The sequence below is a fragment of the Lampetra fluviatilis genome, chromosome 34 (genome assembly GCF_964198595.1).
Source record: "Lampetra fluviatilis chromosome 34, kcLamFluv1.1, whole genome shotgun sequence".
Lineage (NCBI taxonomy): Eukaryota > Metazoa > Chordata > Hyperoartia > Petromyzontiformes > Petromyzontidae > Lampetra > Lampetra fluviatilis.
In genome coordinates, this window is record NC_136308.1 from 10,326,196 (window position 1) to 10,337,768 (window position 11,573).

General features: G+C 50.1%; 1 protein-coding gene across 1 annotated transcript in view; it reads left to right on the forward strand.

Annotated features, from left to right (window-relative positions):
- Window positions 1–11,342, forward strand: part of COL7A1 (collagen type VII alpha 1 chain) — a 124,585-nt gene extending 113,243 nt beyond the window's left edge. The window contains exons 100-110 of the mRNA XM_078872551.1: window positions 353–388; window positions 2,224–2,304; window positions 3,737–3,790; window positions 5,244–5,297; window positions 5,753–5,815; window positions 7,305–7,367; window positions 8,789–8,905; window positions 9,857–9,934; window positions 10,572–10,625; window positions 10,815–10,863; window positions 11,122–11,342. Of these exons, the coding sequence (XP_078728677.1) occupies window positions 353–388; window positions 2,224–2,304; window positions 3,737–3,790; window positions 5,244–5,297; window positions 5,753–5,815; window positions 7,305–7,367; window positions 8,789–8,905; window positions 9,857–9,934; window positions 10,572–10,625; window positions 10,815–10,863; window positions 11,122–11,285 (813 nt within the window). The 3' untranslated portion in view covers window positions 11,286–11,342. The remainder of the gene's footprint in view (window positions 1–352; window positions 389–2,223; window positions 2,305–3,736; window positions 3,791–5,243; window positions 5,298–5,752; window positions 5,816–7,304; window positions 7,368–8,788; window positions 8,906–9,856; window positions 9,935–10,571; window positions 10,626–10,814; window positions 10,864–11,121) is intronic.
- The last annotated feature ends 231 nt before the right edge of the window (window positions 11,343–11,573 follow it).

Sequence of the window (11,573 nt, forward strand, 5' to 3'; positions counted from 1 at the left end):
CATAGCACACATGCGCTGTGATAAAGGGCCTTCGCCACAGTGTTATTCACGAATGTGTTGAGTTTTTTAGATATTTGTGCTTTTTGCACCACTTCCAACGCAGCAGCATCGTCGAATAATTTGTTCGATCCAGCCGCGGGATTCCCAGTCGAGTACAACAGGCCGTAGTTTGGCCGAGAAGCAGCAAGCATGGCACCAGGCCTCAGACTGTGTTGTGTGCGAATGTGCGCACACTGCGTGTACGACTGTGGACGCCTTGCGTATTTTTTTTTCGCGTGATTCCAAAGATTCCGAACGACACAGGGCCTGGTTCGCGTGGCTATAAACCCCTTGTGCTGTGTTTGCTGTGCAGGGGGAAGCTGGTGAACCGGGCATCTCTGGGGACCCTGTGAGTATCACCTGGTCATACTCACCTCCTGACCAATCACTGCTACCCGGGTAACACATTTGTTCAAACTGAGGGCTGTTTACTTACAATCTCCAATCGATTTCAAGATCATACTCGGCGTCTTCAAGATCATGGACTCTCTCCTCATCTACTCTACTCCCCTCCATGCATGCACTCTGCTACCTCTCACCTCATTCTACTCCCCTCCACGCACTCTCCTACCTCACCTCACTCTACTCCCCTCCACGCACTCTCCTACCATTCACCTCACTCTACTCCCCTCCATGCACTTTCCTTCCTCTCATCTCACTCTACTCCCCTCCATGCACTCTCCTACCTCTCATCTCACTCTACTCCCCTCCACACACTCTCCTACCTCACATCTCATTCTACTCCCCACCATGCACTCTCCTACCTCTCACCTCACTCTACTCCCCTCCACGCACTCTCCTACCTATCATCTCACTCTACTCCCCTCCACGCACTCTCCTACCTCTCATCTCACTCTACTCCCCTCCACGCACTCTCCTACCTCTCACATCTCACTCTACTCCCCACCACGCACTCTCCTACCTCTCACCTCACTCTACTCCCCTCCACGCACTCTCCTACCTATCATCTCACTCTACTCCCCTCCACGCACTCTCCTACCTCTCATCTCACTCTACTCCCCACCACGCACTCTCCTACCACTCACATCTCACTGTACTCCCCACCACGCACTCTCCTACCTCTCACCTCACTCTACTCCCCTCCACGCACTCTCCTACCTCTCACCTCACTCTACTCCCCTCCACGCACTCTCCTACCTCCAATCTCACTCTACTCCCCCCCACGCACTCTCCTACCTCCAATCTCACTCTACTCCCCTCCACGCACTCTCCTACCTCTCACCTCACTCTACTCCCCTCCACGCACTCTCCTACCTCTCACCTCACTCTACTCCCCTCCACGCACTCTCCTACCTCCAATCTCACTCTACTCCCCTCCACGCACTCTCCTACCTCACATCTCACTCTACTCCCCTCCACGCAGTCTCCTACCTCTCATCTCACTCTACTCCCCTCCACGCACTCTCCTACCTCTCATATCACTCTATTGCCCTCTACACCCTCCTACCTCTCATCTCACTCTACTCCCCTCCACGCACTCTCCTACCTCTCATCTCACTCTACTCCCCTCCACGCACTCTCCTACCTCTCACCTCACTCTACTCCCCTCCATGCACTCTCCTACCTCTCATCTCACTCTACTCCCCTTCACGCACTCTCCTACCTCTCATCTCACTCTACTCCTTTCCATGCACTCTCCTACTTCTCCCATCTCAACTCACTTCCACGCACTCTGCTACCTCTCTCCTCTCATCTCACTCTACTCTCCTCTACGCACTCTCCTACCTCTCTCCTCTCATCTGACTCTACTCTCCTCCATGCACTCTCCTACCTCAACTCACTCTACTCCCCTCCACGCACTCTCCTACCTCTCCACTCTCGCTCAGTAGGCCACTCAATCTTCTCTGCTGTCCCCATAGTCTGGAACCCCCACCAATCATTTGTGCTGAGTCCCCAGCTCCAATGGTGATTGGGTGCGCACTTCAACGTGAGTGGTCAAGAGCCAATGGTGTACATTCCACATTACTATGATGGGGACAAGTCTATCCATAAAACTATACTAGTTGCGTCGTATGTCGAGTGCCGGGTTCATTTATCTGGGTGTCTTGATACAGCTTCTCTTTCATGGTGCTTATTTTACTGACCCGCGAAAGTTGATGAGTTCTTTAATTATATGAGGCAGTTGTGCATTTGGAGTTTATAATGCGTTGTTGTTGTTTTCAGGGGGAGGATGGCATGAACGGGAAGAATGGGACAAAGGGAGACAAAGGAGACCTTGGCCCCCGGGGAGAGCGCGGAGAGAGAGTACGCATCACAACACCATCATCATTGTTATCATCATCATCATCAAAATTGATATCATGATTGGCATCATTGTCACCAAACAACACCGTATTCTTCATAATTTCCATCGTCACTGCCATCATTTGTCATCACCATCCATCAATGTAGATTTTTCCATCATCATCACATCTTCTTTCTCATCGCAGTCATTGTCATCGTTATCATAATCATCATAAGAATTGCATTATCGTTGGCATTGGTACCATCATCAGCATCATAATTGGCATCTCCCCTTCATCATCATCTCACGATGGGCTGAACACCAGTGAATAAGAGCTTGACAGCTTATAGAGGTCTTCCAGTTTAAATAAAATATCGATGTTGACACCTATTCAAATTATCGTCATCATCATAATTGTCATATTCATCACCATGGCCTTATTAATGTAACAACATCTGTATATGAAATGGTACTGTTGTATCCGAGACAATTCTGTACTGCTAACACCTGGCCACCTCGCAGTCCAGCGTGGTCTGGAGTTCCACAAGTCTCTCCGTGATCCACCAACCCTAGCCTCAAAAGCACTGGATCATGGGCATGCGCCACCACACAGAGAGAATATTTTAGTAGACGAGAGAGGCTGGGTGAGGTTTGGTGATCGGTGATGTCAGGTCCTCATAGTTATCGTCCTTAACAATAGGTTTTTGTATTCTTGGTTCTTTCGGTAAAGTCATGTAGAAGGGAAATAATAAAATGTTATTGTTTAATTTTTTTCCCTTCTACGTGACTTTACCGAAAGAACCAAGAATATGAATCCCTGCAGTCATGAAAGCTTTAAATCGAAATAGGTTTTTGGTTTAGGCCATGCAATGATCTGGCCAAACTTGTGTCGTGAAACCCTCCACCACCACCCGACGCAACCTCAACAATGAAATAATCGCGAGGCGTCAAAGCGTTAAACGCGCCAATTGCTATTGTGTCAGCTCACTCAGTGGTGAGTTTAGGAGCCATTCTCGCAGCCAGATTTAGCAGCGATTAGATACCGAAGGGTTGGCTTGAAACTGCATCAAGAATCTTCAGGCGAGATACCAGGAAATCGGAATCTTTAACATCATCATCACCTTGTCATTGCATTAAACCAGGTTTCCATTGACAACTAGGCAACAATGTTTCACGCGTCCCGATTTATTTAATCAATAAAGGATGCATGCATACAAACAAACATAGATTTAGCGATCCACCAACCCTTGCATCCAGGGGAAAGGCGCTGAACCAGTTAAAATATTCATCACTGATGTTGGCCATGAGCGGGAACCCAACTCGAGCGGTTGGGTTCGTGGCACAGTGCGCCCACTGCTACACCACCGCTCCCCCGCAAGAGGTCACACACCCAGCGCATTCACGTACAGGCTCTGTCTGCTGCTAATTTATGGCTGTGACGTTTGTACGCAGGGAGAGCCCGGAGCCAAGGGCAAGTGTGGGGACGACGGACTGCAGGGGGAGCAGGTGAGAGGAGGGGGGGGGGGCGTGGGAGGCCCAGGGGGATGGGGGCCCCTCGCCCCATCTCAGTCACAGTTTGGTGCCGGGGCCGTCGATTCGTTACGATAACGTCACTTACAGTCGCATCTGGCTCATACGTACCTTGTCTGTTTACGCACGAGTGCAGTGATTGATCGCCACAAATCTATTTTGATGTTTTTGTAATTTGTTGCGACTGAATGGTTTTAGAAGTAATTTTTCTGAGCCAACCTTCGTGACTGAAAATTGTTTATTATTATTTTGGTTACCACCGTGCAGCGTTTTTAATTTCTTCCGCAACGCAGATTGTTTTTGCACCAATTTCTATTTGCCTCATCGTTTTATTTATTGATTTTGCCCTTGGTCACTCTTTACAAATGAGACTCATCCTTGTTCGCCGAGTTCTCGCCTGGCTAAGCAAAATGAATTCTCAACTTGAAACTCCCAAAACAAACAGGGGTCCGCTGTGCAACACTCAGAACCCCCTTGAGTAAGCTGGGTCGAGCGAGCGGGACAGTGGCCACGCGCCTACAACGATCGCTTCCGCAAGCAGTGGACCTCATTGTAACGACAGCCTTCTCTCTTAGCCGTTAACTCCGCACCGCTCTGAAAAAATATCTCTCCCTCCCCAGTGTCTTCTGCTCTTCACAATCCCCTGCCACCTCCATCCTTGCGCCCCCCGAAATATTCTAAACTAAACTAATTCCAAAATTTGTTTTTATTTACCAGTTAAGGCCCACTGAGCCATGTAGATCTTTCTCAGAAGCGACCTGGCCACAAATGGTTGTCCAACAAAGTGGCTTATCGTGTGGAAATATATCGCAGCCAAATACTCAAAACGCATGTTGATTCAAAAAATCCACGAGACCACGGGGAAAACACGCAAACACCAGATATACAGGCGTCATGGTCAGGATCGAACCCACGACATCCTGTATTCCAGGCGAGGTAGTTAACATCTCGCCACCGTGGTGACTTCCCACTGTCCGTCCACCCCTCTGACTTCTGCTGTTGGTGCACAAATGGTGCACATTTTTGGTCAAATGCAAAGAACGAGAGTAGGGGTTGCATGCCATTCATCATCTATCCAAAATGGCACCTGCAGGTGTGGCTATGGTAGCAATACGGCTCCAAAGCCACCACCTAAGCTGGTCGTCATGATCTATCCACTGCTGAAATTAACGCCTCGCCAAACCATCGCCATCTCTCACAGTCTTGCAGTGGAACATTCCTAACTCCTGCGCCTGAGCTGATTTCATCACTCCTTCTCCATGGGTGACGTCCTCTCTCGCGCATTCACTCCTTTGTCTGCCGCGTCGCTAGCAGGGCCGATGGCCGGGAGCCTTACTAGCGACCTGTCCTGCCCAGGTTCACTTTGCAGTGCACGTACTCACATCTGCACCCCCTGCTCTGCATGTGTGCGCATGTGTGCGTATTTCAGGGAGACAGGGGCTCGGTTGGGAAACTGGGAATCCCTGGCAAGAAAGGAGACAAGGTGAGTTGGAAAAATCGAAATTGAGGTGCCGAATGCTTGTATGATGTTCGTGAGTATGATCGCTTAGCCTGTGTGTGTTTGTATGAGCATATGCATGTGCCACTGTGTGCGATTCAGTCTCAAAATGAGTACTTGGTGTGGTGTGCAAAACATCGCCACTGGGGAGACAAAGGTGGTCGGGTGTGGTGCTGGCCACCCACCTCCTCGTGTGCCATTCCGGCCTTCATCGATGCTTGCTATAAGCACTTGCCCAAACAGTTTGTTAAGCCTATAAGGGGGATCTATGTCATTGTATGGTAATTTTCTCATTGTGTGTCACAGTGTTTGGGACTACGCTGAGATACAAACCCAGCGAACCGAATTCGATTCCTACTCGTGGCCAACAACAGTGATGATTATAATTATCTGAACCGGTCCTGGGCCTTTTTGCATGTCTGTCCCATGCGTGTGTGCAGGGTGACCCTGGCATCCCTGGTGTGCCGGGAACGCCGGGCCGAGAGGGCATCATGGGACCCAAGGTGAGGCCTCCCACACATGCACCGTCGCACCCGTGGAGTCCAGTTTTCAGAAGACTTAATTGCCCCGCTGTCTGCAAGGATATGAAGGCATCATAATGAAATGACCGAAATTAAAAAGCACTCGCCCCAAGCCAAATGTGCACCAAAACGGTGTTTCAAAATTAGGCCAAGGTCTTCGATTGGCAGAAACAGGCCTCCACGGTAATTGGTCGGGAGGCAGGGCTTTTGAAGTGATTGGAGGAAAACAGAGCAGGACCCAGAGGTGACGGTTGGGAACCATTAGAGGAGAAGCAGAGAGATTGGCTAGGGGAAAAACAGTGAGGGAAAAGGGGCTCGAGAGATATAAAAGGGGAGGGAAGGGACGAGCTTCAAGACCAAGCACGAAGCCCGGACCTAGTGTTGTTACTGTGTCATATTAAAAAGAGGCTCCTAGTAGTTCGTCATTCGAGTCATTTCAGTAATAATAAAGCAACCATTGGCATTGGCGTTGTCTCCACGAGTCCAGTGACCAAGAGGAAAAGCTTCGGGGTGGATGGTGGGAGACTGTCAGGGTGGATTTTGGAGGTTGTGTGTCGACTGTCCCAGCGGCTGCGGGTTCTGGTTGGGGGCTGAACGTGTTTGCGGCCAGGTGTGGTGGCATCTCGGTGGCACTTGGCCACGGTGACGTTTTGATCTCCAACAATAATAATAATGCTGCTGCTTATCCAGGAAGGCCTCACTGTGTCTTGCAAGAGGGTGCTGCTTTGGGATGTTTTACCCATTCTGTTAATTTAGTGTTTGACTTCACGCCTGGAGGAAATCGGAAAAAAACGGAAGAAAATTTGCCAAGATACAACGATGTTTCACACAGATGGATTCAAGAATCCAGTGCTGTGCTGTGATCTGCTTGCCACCTAACAGCCGTGACCCACAATAACTGCCGTACACAGGCATTCAACCATCCAGGAGCCAGAGGTGTGGACTCGAGTCATGTGACTTGGACTCGAGTCAGACTCGAGTCATGAATTTGATGACTTGCGACTCGACTTGGACTTGCATAACAATGACTTTGTCCCACCTATGAGATGTGGACTCGAGTCATGTGACTTGGACTCGAGTCAGACTCGAGTCATGAATTTGATGACTTGCGACTCGACTTGGACTTGCATAACAATGACTTTGTCCCACCTCTGCCAGGAGCTAACCAGCCTCTAACCCGCTTTGCATCTGAATTCTGATGGGATTGATCACTGTCGCTTGAGAATGAGACTATCCTGGTCTCTGCAATTGTCACCAAGTTAAACAAAGGGACTCGACTTGGGTGCATTCAGGGTGGGGTGCTTATTGGTGTCATTTGGTTGCAGCACCTTTGTAATGGCCCGCCACGTAACGACGCTGCAGGAATTGTAATTATTAAACTCGCACAATGCAGAATTGTAGAGTGCGCGCACACACACACACACGGGGGGGTGTATCTCTGTGGGTGTGTCTCCCTCTGTGCGTGGGACAGGGTGACCGTGGGCAGGACGGACTCGCAGGCCCCAAGGGAGACATGGGAGACGGTGGAGACCGGGTGAGAATCTGTGTTTTTTGTTATCACAGTTTCTGAGTGCAGGGGCGGACAGAAGGCTCGCGATGCAAAACAACTGGTGGCTACGATTGGTGGGGGGTGAACAGCACTGGTTAAACTAAAACTAAAAATTGTATTTTACCAGGTCAGGCCTACTGAGCTATATAGCTCTTTTTCAGAAGTGACCTGGCCACAAATGATAGCTCGATGAAGTGACTTATCACGTGGACATTTATAACAGCCAAATACTCTTAAGCGCATGTTTCTAAATGTGGAGGGAAAAATCGGAGGACTCGAAGAAAAATCTACGTGACCATGGGGAGAACATGCAAACTCGAAATATACAGCAGGCGTCAGGTTCGGAATTTACCCCCCCCCCCGACCTCCTGCATACCAGGCAAGGTAGTTAACATCTCGCCACCGTGATTGGGTGTGGGGTTCCTGGATGGTGGACTCAACCACCCATTTTGTTTTGTCACATTTTTGGCGGTGGATCGAAGACTCTTGTAGAGAGAGGAGAGGACTTGTGCTAGAGCCTGGTGGGACAAACGCTTTGGATAAGAGGAAATGTCGCTTGGAGTTTCGCTGGACTCCTTTGCTAATGGTCGGGTTTTCGCTTCCCAATTGTTGCTCTTCATATGTGGGGGAGTGGTGGCACGGTGGTTAGCACACTTGTGCTATGAACCTGGCGAGGCCAGTTGGATTCCCGCTCATAGCCAACACAAGTGACGAATGTCTGATCCAGTCCTTAGCCACCGCTTGCTCGAGTAGCCGGTGTGGTGTGTAAACGTCAGCATTGGGCAGACAAAGGCACCAGGTGTGGTACAAGCCGCACTACCCTCCCTGTGTGCCACGTTGGCCTTCATAGGTACTCACACACAACTATTGCCCTTGCAATCTGTTACAAGGCAATACGGGGGATCTTTGTGGGGAGATTATACAATAACAGCCATTACAAGTTACTTGTAAAATGTTCCAATGAAGCATGCGTGGGATATCTTAAAATACATAAGTACGTGGGTTATCAAGTTTTTTTTCAGGACACCTGTCAAATGTAGCATCCTGCAATAAAGGCAGCTGAACACACGATCAGAGGAGGTTGTGAAGAGAGACATTAGCCCCATTTACTGAATCGGAATCTACATAGCAGTGATCACCTCCGCCTGCAAAAACTTGGCAGCACCCTTCTGAAAAAGAGTCTTGAGAGTCAGTGAGGCTTTCCTGGGTGAACAAGCACAATAATAAAATGTATTACCAATGATACAACTTGTTACCATGAACTCCTCACTTTATTGGTTAGACTCCCTGTTCAGTGCCACCCCATCGATACACTCCCCGTACCACTCTCCCTGTGGACACGTTTCTCCTCGTATGTGTACGCGTGTGTTCGCGTGCCCGTGGGTGTGCGTGTTCCCGTGTGACAGGGATTGCCGGGACCACCCGGGCTTCAGGGTCCCAGTGGAGCCTTGGGTCGCCCAGGGCCCCCGGGTGTGGCCGGACCGATTGGGCCCCTGGGTCTGGAGGGGATTCAGGGACAGAAGGTGGGTGGGCATTTGCATCTGCGAGCGTGTTCGATTGTGCTTGTGTATATGTACACACAGACCTCGCTTTGATACCTGGCCACATCGGTGGCCAGCGATATCAGAACAATGCGCGGTGCTTGTACGTGAATGGTGGTACGTGTGTAGGTGTGGCTGGGCGTGGGTCCGGTCACACCGGCCCCCTCGTGGACCTTCGTATGCGCTCGCTGATAGCACTCATGGGGGATACAATGTCGGCAGAGAGCAGTGCAAAACATAATCCGTTGTACCAGCCCGCACTGACCAACGTGGTGAAGTGTAGTCAAATAGCTCCCCCTTCCTCCCCCATACTGACATAGTCATCGAACAAAGTCACTGCATCGCGCGCTTTCAGATGCACTTCTGCGGCCATCTGGAATGCTCTTCCTCCCGATATTAGGAAGCCACTGGAGCTAAGCACTTTTCAATCATCTAGATTCTGAACTCATTTGTTGAGAACTGCTACTTGTGTTTAGTTTGTTGTCCTTATTAACATGCAGGCTTTCGCGACTAATATTATTCATATTAACGTTTTTTTGGGCTAGAGCACGTAATTATATAAATGTGTCGTTAACCCAGTACCACCCGACACAGTCAATTAGTAAGGTTTGTCACGTAAACAACGTGCCAATTAGCTACTAGTTGTGTTGGAGAGTAAATCCACAACATTTACAATTTGAGTACGATGTTTCCCTGTTAATTACATCCAGCATCATCGGGCGATTTTGCCAGAATTGTCGCAATTTTATTTTTACGTGATCTAACCGAAAAACAACTTTATTATGAATTGTTGTCCTTCCCCCGCACCTCAAATTATCACGGTTGGCTACATACATCCAACAGTGGATTGACTGAGGGCTGTAAATTAAATAAAGCACTTGACTACTAGTCTATGAAGGCTACGCGGGTGATCTTTGTGTGTGTGCGTGACAGGGTGAGCGAGGAGTTCCGGGTGACGGTGAGATGGGGCCCAGAGGTGTGCCGGGAGTCCCGGGGGAGCGTGGCGAGAACGTACGTAACCTCGCACGGCCATCGGCAGTCAACCTGAGCTTGGCAGGAGGTCGCCCATTCTCCTCCGCTTCCCCCACAGTCTGGAACTCCCTTCTCCCAGCCATCCCCTGCACCTGCGATTAGCAGGGTTGGCTGCGTACGGTGCAAACGAAGTTCAACATATATACGTACATCCAAGCTGTCAATTCTCTGCTCCTGTTCGCATCCAGTGTCAAGACTTTCTCTTCTCTTCTGCCTGTGATCGACTGACTTTCTATATAAGTAATGGCAACTCTCTGTATGTCGAGAGGAAGTCACAATTAGATCCCACATGAGTCCAGATAGCATTGTATTGTATTAGGATCTCTGTGAGAGTCCGTGGTTCTCTATCCATGTTTGTCATTGGGTCTCTATGTTTATCATGGTTGTCTGTGTGAGTCTATGGGTGTCTGCGTAAGTCCAGGCCTAATAACTTCCTTTTTGTGACCGATTGCCTCGATGTGACCGATTGCCTCGTTATTAACGCACCTACTGCAGCTGAGCAGAGAGTTGAGATGCGATCGCGTCTAGACTCTGTATAAAGACACGCGATGCGGTAAACCGATTTGTTAGGCGTTGTGTTTAAGCGGCGCCGTCTCAAGTTGGTGTTTGTGTTCAGGGTGAATTGGGTCCCGATGGACCCAAGGGAGACAAGGGCGAGTCGGGGATGAGGGTACGGACACACGAGCACCCATCAATAATTTTCATGTTTTTAATAAATTATTCGTTATCGCGTGTAAAGTGCTCTGAGACGCCTTGGGCGTGAAGGGCGCCGTATCAAAAACGAATAATTTTTATTCTGATGATGATGGCATTAATGATGATGATGACGGCAGTGATAGTATGATTATTCATCTCGCAGGAAGGTGAAGTGCGGGACTACATCCGACAGGAGATGAGCAAACACTGCGGTGAGACACGCGCGGATTTAAACCGTCATCCCTGCGCTCGAGTGCAGCGTGTGCCGGGCAACGTCTTCACGCATTGCACGCGTGTTTGTTTGTTGTATCCGTGCCACCGCTCCCTCCCCGTCGATAGCCGACCGCGCTTGACGATGACGACGACGACGACGAGAGCGTTTTTTTTTCGCAAACCGTGCCCGCGTTTTTGCGCGCCCGCGAGTTTAACGTGCTCTTCTCTCGCGTGTTTCCGCCTCTGTTCTGCCGCAGCTTGTGGAGGTGAGCCGCCCCCAAGTCCGTCGCCGCTCCGTCCCGCCGCTGCTCGTCGTCTCCGCTCTCTCCCGGCCGCTGCGTTGGATCGGAAATCCGATGTCGTGATCGCGACCCACGACCAGCGGACCACGCGCGGCCCGTGTCAAGAATCAATTGGCTAATCTGTAAACTCGTGTGGGGACAAGATGTGCTGCTGATCAGCTCGATGGACAGGTGTAACGGGGTGGGGGGGGGGAGGCACTAATCTGGGCCAATCGTGGGTATGTCGACGTTTGGGGCTGGACTAATTGACCAACCGGGGATTTTCTGTCCAAGCCAGCCTGATGCTTGCCCACCGGCTCAGTCCGCCGTGCAGGTGGGTGCGTGGATTCCCACCGGCTGCTCGACTCTGTGAGTGTGCTTTTAGTATTTGTTTAATACCCGGACGCGGGTTGACTCTAAACCTTAGC